This window comes from Scyliorhinus canicula, chromosome 13 (assembly GCF_902713615.1).
Source record: "Scyliorhinus canicula chromosome 13, sScyCan1.1, whole genome shotgun sequence".
Taxonomy (NCBI): domain Eukaryota; kingdom Metazoa; phylum Chordata; class Chondrichthyes; order Carcharhiniformes; family Scyliorhinidae; genus Scyliorhinus; species Scyliorhinus canicula.
In genome coordinates, this window is record NC_052158.1 from 71,137,227 (window position 1) to 71,152,662 (window position 15,436).

The 15,436-nt window shown below is 43.7% G+C and overlaps 1 protein-coding gene and 1 long non-coding RNA gene across 6 annotated transcripts in view; one reads left to right on the top strand and one right to left on the bottom strand.

Moving 5' to 3' along the window:
- The window catches only part of LOC119975916 (diacylglycerol kinase delta-like), a 169,963-nt gene that overhangs the window by 93,164 nt on the left and 61,363 nt on the right, over window positions 1–15,436 (bottom strand). Inside the window, exon 1 of one of the 5 annotated variants that reach the window (XM_038815861.1) lies at window positions 2,272–2,729. The exons of the other annotated variants lie outside the window; for them this stretch is intronic. Within the exon in view, the coding sequence (XP_038671789.1) occupies window positions 2,272–2,280 (9 nt within the window). The 5' untranslated portion in view covers window positions 2,281–2,729. Of the gene's footprint in view, window positions 1–2,271; window positions 2,730–15,436 lie in introns of those variants that run through there. 5 annotated transcript variants of the gene reach the window in all.
- Window positions 1–15,436, top strand: part of LOC119975917 — a 40,957-nt gene that overhangs the window by 9,286 nt on the left and 16,235 nt on the right. The window lies entirely within an intron of this gene.

Consider the following 15,436-nt stretch of genomic DNA (forward strand, 5'->3'; position numbering starts at 1 on the left):
ATTGCACACTACTTTTGAGTGAAAGTACGCCTTGTACTTTGTGGAATATCCTGGACATCAATACATGCTTAATGTGTAATATTCTGGGTACTAATAGATTCTTTGCATATGATAATCTGACTATTGATATACATTTTATTTGTGTGAAACTCCGGATACTAATTTGATTTGATTTATTATTGTCACATGTATTAGTATACAGTGAAAAGTATTGTTTCTTGCATGCTGTACAAACAATGCATACCGTACATAAGGAAGGAAGGAGAGACTGCAGAATATAATATTACAGTTATAGCAAGGTATTGAGAAAAGATCAACTTAATACGAGGTAGGTCCATTCAAAAGTCTGATGGCAGTAGAGAACATTGTTAGTGAGTTTAAAAGAGTTAGAATGAAGTTTTAGAAGCATAGAACGAGAGTAAAAGATAGAATTAGAAGGTATGCTGGGCACAGCTTGCAAAAAGTCACCTCGCTCCGGCGCCATCTTGAATCTTGAATACAGATCGAATGTTATTTAAGATTCTTAAAGTGTCTTTATATTTCTTTCATTTCTGCCAGTCTGCCCGCTCCCACTTATCATAACTTAGTTCCTCGCCGCATGCAAGTACACTGGACACTGACATGCTGGGACTAAATCATGACATCCTAGCAATGGATTCACCAGGAAATCTGCTTAGTCCATAGAACCCCTACAGTGCAGAAAGAGGCCATTTGGCCCATTGATTCTGCACCGACCCTCTGAAGGAGCAACCTACCTCGGCCCACTTCCCCGTTCTATCCCCATAACCCCACCAATCTTTGTATAATAAGGGGCAATTTGGCATGGCCAATTCACCTAACCTGCACATCTTTGGACTGTGGGAGGAAACTGGAGCACACAAAGGAAACCACGCAGACACAGGAAGAACATGCAAACCCAAGGCTGGAATTGAACCCGGGTCCTGGCGTTGTGAGGCAACTGTGCTAATCACCGTGCCACCGTTCTCAGCCTTATTCTGTGCCATGTCATTCAGATGTGATATTTAACCAGTGTAATGAATTTAGCAGGCCAGATGGGGCTTTTCATAGTAACTTCATTGCAGTGTTAATGTAAGCCTACTTGTGACAATAAAGATTATTATTATTATTACACCTACATTCTGACAACAGATCAGAGGACCCACAAAAATGACATCACACCTCACTGTCACAAATCAGGTCATTTGTATTTTTGAATGCAGCATGAATGCCGTGCAATTACCATTCGTCAATTTTCTGATACAAAGCACCTTGAATTTAACCTTTACTCAGTATTGTACAGTGATAAGATTGTACTCACCTGTACTTCATACCCCAGTGTTATACAGTGACTGCCCACAATTATACAGTAGCTGCACCCATCAATACTGCATCCATAGAGTGACAGATCTGTCACCACCAGTACTGTACCCCAGTGTTAGAGTGACAAGCCAGTATCTATCATCACTGTACGCCAGTGTTAGAGTGACAAGCCAGTATCCATTAGCACTATTCCTCAGTGTTATCCAGTGACAGACTAGTACCTATCAGCACCTTAACCCAGTGTTATACAGTGACAGATCTATGCCCAGCAGCACTGTACCCATTTTTAGTGACAGAACCATACCCACCAGCCATTTACTCTTTTACACAGGGCTGTACCCATCAGTATTTTAGGCTTGCATTGTACAGTTCTATTGCTCTCTTAAGACACAGTTCAAGTTTGTATGGCAGTAACCTAGAATCGTGCTTTTTAAAAACTCTTTTAAACTCACTAGTTAGAACATTTCTCACTCATCATAAGGCTTTGCTGAAATCCCACATAGCGATGGGGGTGAAAGGAGGGGGAATTGAAGGTTCAGCAGTGGAACGCCATTTTCTAATTCTTTAATCACAAAATTTTTTAAATCACAAAATATAAAATGTTCAGCGCTAGGAAAGAAAATAGATCTCTGAATTTTAATGGGTCATTATGACACAGAAAATACGATCCACAATACAAACTCCTAACATTATAAGATCAATCGAATCTTATGCCGGGATCTTTTAGAGGAAATGCAGTGAAGTTTCAACAGAAACAAAAATAAATTCCAGGAGCAGGTTACAAATCTCACATCCCAAAGTACATTTCCCTAACTCTTATTCTAAGTATCTATCCTCAGATCACAGGAAAGGCTCTGTGGCAGAATGCAAGATTAAAATAAGACCGCACTCTGAAAGTAAGCACTCAGCCCAGAACGGGTCTTGTGGTAAAGAGTGAAAAGTCTCACTTACGGCTGACATCTCGCGGGGTGCTCCATCATGGGCTACAATCACAGTTCCTTCCACAATCAGAGATTTCAGCACTTAGATCGTCTCTCTCTTATGCCATGCTGCTGGACTTCTTTCAAAACTCCTCCCACGCCACATGAAGAAACCCTTTTCACAAATGTGAAGGGCAAACGCTATTTAACACCTCAGACAGAGCAGCAAACCTACTGTAGCCGTCCTCAAACTGGAAGTGAGGCAGCACGAGTTCCTCCATCACTTAAGCAATACTCATGCTTCTCACACCCTTTTTGACTGACTGTAGCCTGGCTGTGTGACTAATGCACACGTCCTGCTGTGGGAGAGGCGAGCCCGTGGTGAAAGGATCTAGCTGCAGTGTTTCAAGCAGAAGCACCAGGAAGATCGGAGGTACTTCAAATTCTTCACTATCTTTAAACCACACCCTACAAAAAAATGAGGAAGGCCTGTCAGAGACAAACACACTAAAATAGTATCAGAGCCCACAGGGAATGTCCTGCAGCGGAACTGACCCATTTTGACACCCAAGGACAAACTGTTGAAGCTCCAAATCTTTAACCCTGTCAATGCTGGAAGTGGTGTTGTAATTTGTGAATTAGTTCAAACCTAATCATAATAATAATCTTTATTGTCACCAGTAGGCTTACATTAACACTGCAATCAAGTTCCGGCGCCTGTTCAGGTACACAGAAGGAGAATTCAGAATGTCCAATTCACCTAACAGCACGTCTTTCAGGACTTGTGAGAGGAAACCGGAGCACCCAGAGGAAACCCACACAGACACGGGGAGAACGTGCAGACTCAACACAGACAGTGACCCAAGCCGGGAATCGAACCTGGGACCGTGGAGCTGTGAAGCAACAGTACTACCCTCTGTGCTACCGTGCTGCCCTATGCTGCTGCAAGAATATGTAGTATTTAAAAAAGAAAATCCTATTTATTTCTTTATTGTAGTTGCATTGATTCTTTTTCTTCTCTGGGCCGCACGGTGGCACAGTGGTTAGCACAGCGGCAGCATTCCAAGTTAAATTCCGACCTTGGGTGACTGCTGTGGACTTTGCACGTTCTCCCCGTGTCTGTGTGGGTTTCCTCCCGGTGCTGTGGTTTAATCCCACAGTCCAAAGATGTGCAGGTTAGGTGGATTGGCCAGATCAAATTGCCATTAGTGTCCAGGGATGTGCAGTTCAGGCTAAGGGGGTACAGCGATAGGGCAGAGCGGACGGGAGAGTGGGCATGGGTAGGGTGCTCATTCGTAGGGTCGGTGCAGACTTGATGGGCCGAGTGGTCTCCTTCTGCAGTATAGGGATTGCATGATTCACCAACCATTACACTGCTCTAATTTCAAATTGTTTACATTTAAGAGTAATTAAACAAATGGGCCCCAGCTACCTATCACATAGGGGAAAAGTAATCATCTGTCGTTTGCCAAAAGTTGAAACTCAGAATTCGAGGAAACGCAAAATGGCAAGTGCCAATTGTCTATTTTCCCAATCTCCCCACCTCTTCTTCCTCAACTCAGTTTTCGCAGCATAATCCACAGAAAGACACTCAACTTGATTCTTCGCCACATGCATCATGCACTTAGACTGTTAATGGCCGAGGATTAATTTAAGTATAGTGGCACTGATGCTGCTCATCATTGTACTAGGGTACCTTTGAAGTGTTAGATCACTATTATGAAAACATTAGTCGGAATTAAAATCATGCCCTGACTACTGTTATGAAGGCAAAGGACCTTCGGAATTGCAGGCCAATTCTCACCCAATTGACAGCCTGAGCATTATTGGATTGGATATTGTTTATTGCCATGTGGACCGAGGTACAGTGAAAAGTATTTTTCTGCGAGCAGCTCAATAGATCGTTGAAAAGAAAAGGAAATAAAAGAAAATACATAATAGGGCAACACAAGGTACACAATGTAACTACATAACACCGGCATCGGGTGAAGCATACAGGGATGTAGTGTTAATGAGGTCAGTCCATAAGAGGGTCGTTTAGGAGTCTGGTAACAGCGGGGAAGAAGCTGTTTCCCGTACCAGCCTCCCCGGACAGGCGCCGTAATGTGGCGACTAGGGGCTTTTCACAGTAACTTCATTGAAGCCTACTCGTGACAATAAGCGATTTTCATTTTTCATTTTTGAATCTGCTTGTGTGTGTTCTCAGACTTTTGTATCTCCTGTCGATGGAAGAAGTTGGAAGAGTGAGTAAGCCGGGTGAGAGCCTTTCCCCAGGCAGTGGGAGGTGTAGATGGAGTCAATGGATGAAGGCAGGTTTGTGTAATGAACTGGGCTGTGTTCACTACTCTCTGAAGTTTCTTGCGGTCTTAAGCCAGCAGTTGCCATACCAGGCTGTGATGCAGCCAGATAGGATGCTTTCTATGGTGCATCTGTAAAAGTTGGGAATAGTTAATGTGGACATGTCGAATTTCCTTAGTTTCCTGAGGAAGTATCGGCGCTGTTGTGCTTTCTTGGTGGTAGCATTGACGTGGGTGGAAATTCGACATGTCCACATTAACTCTTCCCAACTTTTACAGATGAACCATAGAAAGCATCCTACCTGGCTGCATCACAGCCTAGTATGGCAAAGGAACCGAAGGTATGGTTTCCAAATCTACCATCAAAGGTAGGTAAGAAAGCAAGTTATGAAGAGGGTATAAGGAAGTTGCAAAGGGGTATAGGTAATTGAGTGGGAAAAGACCTGGCAAATGGAGTATAATGTGGGAAAATGTGAAAGAATAAAACAGAATTATCTAAATGGTGAGAGATTGCAGAGCTCTGAGATTCTGAGTAACCGAGGTGTAATACAGCATGAATCTCAAAAGGTTAGTATACAAGCACAATAAATAATTAGGAAAGCTAATAGAATGTTATAATTTACTGCAAGGGGAATTGCATTTAAAATTATGGAGGTTATGTTTCCATGTTAAAGGACACTGGTAAGACCACATCTAAAGTGCTGAGTACAGTACTTGTCTGCTTATTTAAGGAAGGATGCATATGCATTATAAGCAGTTCAGAGAAGTTTTACTGGACTAATACCAAAATAAGGAGTTTGTCCAACAAGGAAAAGTTGGGCAGGCCATGTCTATATCCATTGCCATGATGTGGATATGCCGGCGTTGCACTGGGGTGAGCACAGTAAGAAGTCTTACAACACCAGGTTAAAGTCTAACATGTTTGTTTCAAACACTAGCTTTCGGAGCACATTCACCTGAGGAAGGAGCAGTGCTCCGAAAGCGAGTGTTTGAAACAAACATGTTGGACTTTAACCTGGTGCTGTAAGACTTCTTACTATATCCATTGCAGCTTGGGAGAATAAGATGCAGCTTGATTGAAACCTTTTAGATACTGAGAGGTCTTGACATCTCTTGATTTGGAGAGGACCTTTCCTCTCGTGAGAGAATCTAGAACTTGGGGTCACTGTTTAAAAATAAGGGGTCACTCATTTCAGACAGAGATGAGGAAGATTTTGTTTCTCAGAGGGTAGAGAGTCTTTGGAACTCTATCAAAAGCAGCAGAAGCGGAGTCTTTGATATTTTTAGGGAAGAGATAGTTAAGATTCTTGATGAACAAGGAAGTGAGTGAAAGGCAATCGGAAATAAGTGGGTGGTTACAATCAGACCAACCATGCTCTCTTATCCAATGGTTCAGAAGGCTCGAGGAGCTGAGCGGCTTCTCCTAATTCATAAGTTTGCACATACGTATGGACACCAAACGCATTGAGGACTTCCTACCCTTGGAGGGATGACAAAAAATTAAAACAGAGTTGATAAATAGGATTGGGTCCCAGTGATCCATCTAAGCCCATCATTGTCAATGCTGACTCTTTACTACTTCAATCCAAGATTCTGCCCTGATCTTCCCCCCATAGCTCATTATGTTCTTCTGAGTCAAATGTTTCTCTGGTTTTCCTATAAATAATGCATTGGCCTCTGGCTCAGTGACATACTGTAATAAATCTCCCCTAACCTCATATCGTCAATCACTTAGTTATAATTTTAAATTAATGACCCCTCATTATTGACTCTCCAAGGTAATAGGCTGATTGGCCTATTATAAAGATCCTGTAAACGGTTTAAGGAATTTAGGAGGTGGATTGAAGAGCAGAACCTGAAGGGTCGTAGCAATCTGAGAACAACTGGTTTCGCAATCCTGCCAGAATAGTGATAGCAAGTAAAGCAAAGTAAATATGTGACTTAACGGATAATATGACACAAAGGATCAGCACCGCTCAGTTTAAACCTTACACTTAATCTCCAGATTTTTCACTCTCAGAAAATCACTGCAGAATGCCAACAGAAGTGTCAGCTCGATAGTGTCCTGAGACTCACTGCTACTTTTTCTCTTTGTTTTGTATACTTTAGTTTACAATCTCTTATCTGCATTATGAGATTGTGGGCCAAGGATTTCTATGACACATGCTGTTCGACTTAACGTTGTCTGTTTAACGCCGACGGCATTGTGCCCTGTGAGTTGCTGTGAGATGGAAATTGCGCGGTGAGATGTGTGTGAATAGGGCACACAACTGCTTGCCCCCCGAAGCAATCGGATTCAAGGATAATGTAATAGACAGCACAAGGTCTAAACCAGGAAGTGTACATTAGAGTGGATGAATTCAATGTCAATTGAGACACAGAAAGAGAAATAGAGGGAAAAATAGATTAGGAGTAATAATAATAATCTTTATTTTATTATTGTCACAATTAAGCTTACATTAACACCGGAATAAAGTTAATGTGAAAAACTACCAGTCACCACACTTCAGCGCCTATTCGGGTACACTGAGGGAGAATTCAGAATGTCCAATTCACCTAGCAAGCACGTCTTTCAGGACCTGTGGGAGTAAACCGGAGCACCCGGAGGAAACCCACCCAGACACTGGGAGAACGTTCAGACTTCACACAGACAATGACCCAAACTGGGAATCAAACCTGGGTCCCTGTCGCTGTGAAGCAACAGTGCCAACCAATGTGCTACCGTGTGTCTCCCGTGCTACTGTGTCACCCCACAGGAGTAAAAAAGAAAAAGTAAAAGAAGATTCTGAAATGGATAAGCTACAACTTTGTTGCAAATTTATTTTGTATCTACAATACAAATGTGATAACGTCACGCCATTTAATGCATTTGAATGGGAGACCAGACAACAAAATGCTATTTTCGTGAACTGAGGCAGGAACTTTTAGATTTCCATATCTAATCACGCATCTGCCCTTGAGAGTGGTTTCTGCGACGGTTTAGTACATGATCTATTAGAAACTGTTGTATCTACATACTGTGTTTGAACAACCTTGGAAAGGAATAATTCCTTCCCACCTGTCCCCTCCAAATCTAAGTTTCTGTCTGAAGCTGCTGGCCTCTTGTCTCAAATTGCATCCCGGTCAACACTAACAGGATGACATGAGGAAGTGAGTTTATGTCCAGTAGGTTGGAACATAAACAGCAGGAAATCCTAGTCCTGGAACATTGAAGCTTAACCCTTAAGAGTATGGCTGGGCTAGTTTGCCACTTAGGTACAAAATTGTCATAGATTTTAATTACTGTTCCCACCATCTCCCCAGCCCAACACAATAATCTTTATTCTATAGCTACATTGAGAAGCTGCACAAACTTGACCTGGGATCCCCCTATACTTGCAACCTAACAAAATCATATGAATGAGGTCAGGAGCTGAAGTTTGTGGTGAATTTTAGGGGTGAATGAGCAGTGTATCATTCCACAACACTACTGCATCCATCCTGAATCAAAGATACAGCCTGTCTTAGACACAGATTAAAGGTTCCTTGATGCTGTCACACCAAACACACCAAAGCCAAGTACAGCACAGGATAGACAAAATAAAGCTTCCTCTGTAAATCTCTGGCTTTCACTGTCAACGTGCTACTTCATCCACAAGAACACAATCAACTGGAGCACATGTGCCACAGACACTCAAGCCTTTTTCGACAATCTGTCTGCTTCTAAGTCAGGGAAATGATAGAGTCTCAATGTAGAGAATACATGATATCCCCTCTGATTTGCTATGGACATTTACTTAAATCAAAAATAAAAGATTTTGAAAGTAGTGGACCAGCAGGGAAGTTTGGGGGGGGGGGGGGGGGGGGGGGGGGCAAGATGAGAATCCCCACTGCAGTGTATCGCAGCAATGGTAAAGATAGAACATAGAAAAATACAGCACAGAACAGGCCCTTCGGCCCACGATGTTGTGCCGAACCTTTGTCCTAGATTAATCATAGATTATCATAGAATTTACAGTGCAGAAGGAGGCCATTGGGTCCATCAAGTCTCCACCGGCTCTTGGAAAAAGCACCCTACCCAAGGTCAACACCTCCACCCTATCCCCATAACCCAGTAACCCCACCCAACACTAAGGGCAATTTTGGACACTAAGGGCAATTTAACATGGCCAATCCGCCTAACCTACACATGTTTGGACTGTGGGAGGAAACCGGAGCACCCGGAGGAAACCCATGCACACACGGGGAGGATGTGCAGACTCCGCACAGACAGTGACCCAAGCCGGAATCGAACCTGGGACCCTGGAGCTGTGAAGCAATTGTGCTATCCACAATGCTACCATGCTGCCTTTACGAACAAATTAATCTACACTCCATTATTCTACCGTAATCTATGTACCTATCCAATAGCCGCTTGAAGGTCCCTAATGTTTCCGAATCAGCTACTTCCACAGGCAGTGCATTCCATGCCCCCACTACTCTCTGGGTAAAGAACCTACCTCTGACATCCCCCCTATATCTTCCACCATTCACCGTAAATTTATGTCCCCATGTAATGGTTTGTTCCACCCGGGGAAAAAGTCTCTGACTGTCGACTCTATCTATTCCCCTGATCATCTTCTAAACCTCTATCAAGTCGCCCCTCAACCTTCTCCGTTCTAATGAGAAAAGGCCTAGCACCCTCAACCTTTCCTCGTAAGACCTACTCTCCATTCCAGGCAATATCCTGGTAAATCTCCTTTGCACCTTTTCCAAAGCTTCCACATCTTTCCTAAAATGAGGCGACCAGAACTGCACACAGTACTCCAAATGTGGCCGTAAGGTTTTGTACAGCTGCATCATCACCTCACGGCTCTTAAATTCAATCCCTCTGCTAATGAACGCTAGCATACCATAGGCCTTCTTCACAGCTCTATCCACGTGAGTGGCAACTTTCAAAGATCTATGAACATAGACCCCAAGATCTCTCTGCTTCTCCACATTGCCAAGAACCCTACCATTAACCCTGTATTCCGCATTCATATTTGTCCTTCCAAAATGGACAACCTCACATTTTTCAGGGTTAAACTCCATCTGCCACTTCTCAGCCCAGCTCTCCATCCTATCTATGTCTCTTTGCAACAGACAACAGCCCTCCAATCTTCGTATCGTCTGCAAATTTACTGACCCACCCTTCAACTCCCTCATCCAAGTCATTAATGAAAATCACAAACAGCAGTGGACCCAGAACTGATCCCTGCGGTACGCCACTGGTAACTGGGCTTCTATCGGTTAGCCAGTTCGTTATCCAACTGGCCAAATTTCCCACTATCCCATGCCTCCTTACTTTCTGCATAAGCCTACCATGGAGAACCTTATCAAATGCCTTACTAAAATCCATGTACACTACATCCACTGCTTTACCTTCATCCACGTGCTTGGTCACCTCCTCAAAGAATTCAATAAGGCTTGTAAGGCAAGACCTACCCCTCACAAATCCGTGCTGACTATCTCTAATCAAGCAGTGTCTTTCTAGATGCTCAGAAATTCTATCCCTCGGTACCCTTTCCATTACTTTGCCTACCACCGAAGTAAGACTAACTGGCCTGTAATTCCCAGGGTTATCCCTATTCCCTTTTTTGAACAGGGGCACGACATTCGCCACTCTCCAATCCCCTGGTACCACCCCTGTTGAAAGTGAGGATGAAAAGATCATTGCCAACGGCTCTGCAATTTCATCTCTTGCTTCCCATAGAATCCTTTGATATATTCCGTCAGACCCAGGGGACTTGTCTAGCCTCAAGTTTTTCAAAATGTGCAACACATCTTCCTTCCTAACAAGTATTTCCTCGAACTTACCAGTCTGTTTCACACTGTCCTCTCCACCAATATGGCCCCTCTCATTTGTAAATACTGAAGAAAAGTACTCGTTCAAGACCTCTCCTATCTCTTCAGACTCAATACACAATCTCCCGCTACTGTCCTTGATCGGACCTACCATCGCTCTAGTCATTCTCATATTTCACACATATGTGTAAAAGGCCTTGGTGTTTTCCTTGATCCTACCCGCCAAAGATTTTTCAGGCCCTCTCTTAGCTCTCCTAATCCCTTTCTTCAGTTCCCTCCTGGCTATCTTGTATCCCTCCAGCGCCCTGTCTGAACCTTGTTTCCTCAGCCTTACATAAGTCTCCTTCTTCCTCTTAACAGACATTCAAACTCTCTTGTCAACCATGGTTCCCTCACTCGACCATCTCTTCCCTGCCTGACAGGTACATACATATCAAAGATCTGCTGTCAGTGAGCTACTCAACAGTCAGATTGACAATATTTTCCTCCAGAATGAAGTTGTCCCTTTTTTGATAGTGAGAAAACATTTTGCAAATAGATGTGAAGAAATGGACGACTAGGTAACTCACTGAAACAAATGTGAGGGAACAAAGAACTGGTTAAGAAAAGACTGGCTGGAGATAGTGAGTATGCAGAACGTGGACAACAGAACAGGAAGCAGTATGGAAAACCTGATTATTGGTGAGTGCATGGGACAGGATAAGCAATAGGATAGGGGAATAAAGTTTGAGGCAATTGCTTGGAGAGAGCCAGCAATGTGTGCCACAGTACATGGGACAGAGGGAAATTGTAGACATGACTAGGAGAGACAAGAAACAGGGAAGGCAGCAAAGTTGGTGCAGAAGATTCACTCAGGCATGGCACAGTTCATCAGGGACAGTAGAATGAAGTGTGTCAGGTAGAGGAGGGGGTGAAAACCACAACACTTTCCCCAGTTTGCTTGGTTCTTAGCCCCTTCATTTCCCCAAGTCAGAATTGCTCCTGCTTCTTTCCCTGCTACCCTGAACATGTCTGAATAAATCCCATTTGTCATGGCATTTCTTGCTACTCAATTGATTCAGCTGACAGAGTGTATAATGGGCAGCTGTGAGAGTGCAAGATATCATCACCATGGCAAATATGGAAGCAGCAATGATGTCAGGTGGAGATTCATCACCACAGTTCTATTTCCCATTCCACTGACTCAGAGTCTATAACATAGTGTGTTCCTGTAGCCAGCTTGTCTGTCTGCCCAGAAAAAGAAAGAAAGCAGAGCAAATCAAGTGCTGAAAGGCTTTATTAACGCGGCACAGTACAAAAGATAAACAAGTCTTTTCACTACAGTGCCACGGCTTGTGTTATCCTGACTCCTAAATCATCCTCTTTGCTCCTCTTGATCTAATTTTAGCTGGGGATTGATGTGTGCTGATTCTAGCACTGGCAACAGCAACAATCTCTACGACAGAGGATAGTGAACAGCAATCGCAGGGGGGGGGGGGGGGGGGGGGGGGGTGCTGCTTCTTGAACTGTTGTGTTGGTGGACCAATGATGACAATCTCCAAGTGACTGCCTGCCAATGATGTAAAGAATTTTTTTTTAGAAATAAGCTGACTTCAAACCTTCTTGGATAATTGTTGACAGCAGGTAACAGCAAAGAAGATGGCTGGAGAAACCAAAAAGTGCAGTTGCTCAATTGTTCAGCAATGTGTTGATCTTCAATTTTGGTCACGCTGGACTGCCGACTTTTGCACGAGTGGTGAACACCAACACGCTAAGCCCCTCAACTGAGACAGCCTGTGTTCTCCTGTGATAGAAACGCATTGAATTTCTCTCTCTGATGAGAAGTCTGGATGTCCCGAGCAATAAAACCAGGCATGTGGAGGTTGATATTATTTGTGCTCTTCACATGATACTTGTCTCACTGTCCAGCATTAACTGAAAGGTTTTGAAAGCTGTGTATTATCTGGTCAGCAGAGTTTTTGTGTAGGAGGAGCATGAGCTGAATGAGTTTATTCTAAAGGGCAGAAGTGAGCTCTAAAGTCCTCAAGTTATTCAAGCCCTTGGGGCAGAATGGATTGGGCAACAGTCTGACCCTCATATCAATGTTATAGCAGCATGATTATTTGGACAATACTGCCAGCTTTCACCTCTGCATCCTGCCACCAATCTAAGCAAAGGGTCGGACACAGTCATATTCGCCTCAGTTGTTTTGATGAAGGATAATTGTAAGCCAATTTACTTGCAGGATGGGACTTATTTGTACAGTGCCCTGAGAGTGTAATCAAATTACCCAGCTTTGCATTCCTTGTCTTACTTTGTTTCATATCTAACTGTTCCACAAGTTCCCATATTCAGCACAGTGGGCGAAACAGCTGGCTTGTAATGCAAAACAATGCCAGCAGCGCAGGTTCAATTCCCGTACCGGCCTCCCCGAACAGGCAGCGGAATGTGGTGACTAGGGGCTTTTCACAGGAACTTCATTGAAGCCTACTTGTGACAATAAGTAATTATTATTACTCAGCCTGCACGACAAGAATCCCAAAATAGTGTAATCAAGGATTTCTCACCGGGGTGTTAATGCTATCTTTTATAAAACCATCTGGTGAAAGGTGGCACTGGAGCCAATCTTCTACGTTTGTTTAAAGAGTTAACTGTTACAAGATTACACCTCCTAACTCCACCATGTTAAAGTTTCAATGATTTGATTTGTGAAGGCTCTGCCTTCTCAACCTTGCTCCTCACCTGAGGTGTGATGATTCTCAGGTTAAATTACCACCAGTCAGCCCCTCAAAGGGGAAAGCAGCCTGTGGTCATTTGGGACAATGGCAACTTTACATGGTTTCAAATGAGTGCCTCTTTATTTATGCTCAAGTGAAAACACAGTTAATGCCCATCATCAGCGCACAATGAAACACATTTAATACACAATTAACAGATAATAAGTCTATATACAGGCTGTCATATCTGAATGGAAATAACACCAAAAGGTGCAGGCTTTCTGACTCTTGTTCAATGAAAGCCCATATTGGAAAAGATGGAAACCAGAAAATGGCTGAAGTGCAAATAATTCCACTACATTTGTTATGAAATCACAAGTAGAGTTTCCAGGAAAATACAGGAGGAGTTGGAAGACTTCCTAGGAATTAAAATCAAAGTGGAAAGTCTAGTTAAATCCGGGTATAAGGAATGCTGAGGAACAGTTTGTCCTTCCTGTTTCTGGATTGTCATTCCATCCAACATGAAGTCCAGGACACAGTCTGACAATACAGAGGTAATTAGCAACAACAGGAAGAAACCATTCTTCAGTATTTCTTGTACTTAAAACAAGTCAGATATTTCTCATGTTGGCACCAGAAAGACTGAAGCAATTTTATTTCTTTCCTGCTAAACGTCTGCACTTTTGCCTGAAATGGTATTTCCATCTTTTTCTGTTTGAGTAAGGTGATTTACACTGCCAAATCTGCTTGAACCCGAGTCCAGCTTCAAATCAACATTCAACGCATCAGAAAAATTGCTAATTTCCGCCAGTATTTATCCACCTTAATCTCACTAAAACCCTATTGAATGGCTTTGTTACCTGCAGACCCACTTCTCAAATATCCCCTTTGAAAGCCTCCCGACCATAACAAATTCCAATTACGTCAAAATTTCCACTTTTCAAATATGCAAATCTATTACAGTACCTGGATTCCTTACTGGTTTCAAGTACAACAATGAATTGAATTCAAAGTCTCCAAATTCCTCCTGGACCGCAGTCCAATATATCTCTGTAACCCCCTCTACCCTGCATTTCAGCTCACTGTATCCAATATCTGTAACCCTTGTACCCTGCAATCCAGTTCATGATACCAAACGTCTGTAACCCCTCTACCCTCCATCCCAACTCACTACACGAACCTCTGTAACCCCTCTACCTGCATTCCAGCTCACTATACCCAACCTATCTAACCCCTCTACACTGCATCTCAGCTCACTATACCCAACCTCTAACCCCTCCACCTGCATTCCAACTCACTATACCCAACCTCTGTAACCCCTTTTCCCTGCATCGCAGCTCACACCTCTAACCCCTTTACCCTGTATTCCAGCTCACTACACCCAACCTCTGTAACCCCTCTACCCTGCATCCTAGCTCATGATACCCAACCTCTGTAACCCCTCTACACTGCATCCCAGCTCACTATACCAAAGGTCTGTAACCCCTCTACCCTGCGTCCCAGCTCAGTAGACCCAACCTCTGGAACCCTTTTACCCTGCAACCCAGTTTACGATACCAAATCTCTGTAATCCCTTTACCCTGCATTCCAGTTCACTATATCCAACCTCTGTAACCCTTCTACCCTGCAACCCAGCTAACTACACCCAACTCTCTAACCCCTCTACCCTGTATTCCAGCTCACTATACACAACTCTGTAACCCCTCTACCTTACATTCCATCTCACTGTACCCAACCTCCGTAACCCCTCTACCTGCATCCCAGCTAACTACACCCAACCTCTCTACCTGAATTCCAGCTCACTATACCCAACCTCTGTAACCCCTCTACCCTGCATACCAGCTCAGTACACCCAACCTCTGTAACTCTTTTACCCTGCATTCCAGTTCACTATATCCAACCTCTAACTCCTCTATCCTGCATCTCAGCTCACTACACCCAACCTCTCTAATCCCTATACACTGCATCCCAACTCACTGCACCCGGCCTCTGTAACCCCGCTCCCACTGTATTCCAGCTCACTATACCAAACGTCTGTAACCCCTCTACCCTGCATTCCAGCTCACTATACTCAACCTCTGTAACCCTTCTACCCTGCACCGCAGCTCACTACACCCAACTTCTGTAACCCCTTTACCCTGCATTCCAGTTCACTATATCCAACCTCTTAACCCCTCTACCCTGCAACCCAGTTCACTACATCCAATCTTTGTAACCCCTCTACCCTGCATTCTATATCACAACACCCAACCTTTGTAACCCCTTTTATCCTGCATCCCAGCTCACGATACCAAACCTCAGTAACCCCTGTACCCTACATCCCAGCTCACTACACCCAACCTCTGTAACCCCTCTGCCCTGCATCCCAGCTCACTACACTCAACCTTTGTAGTGCCTC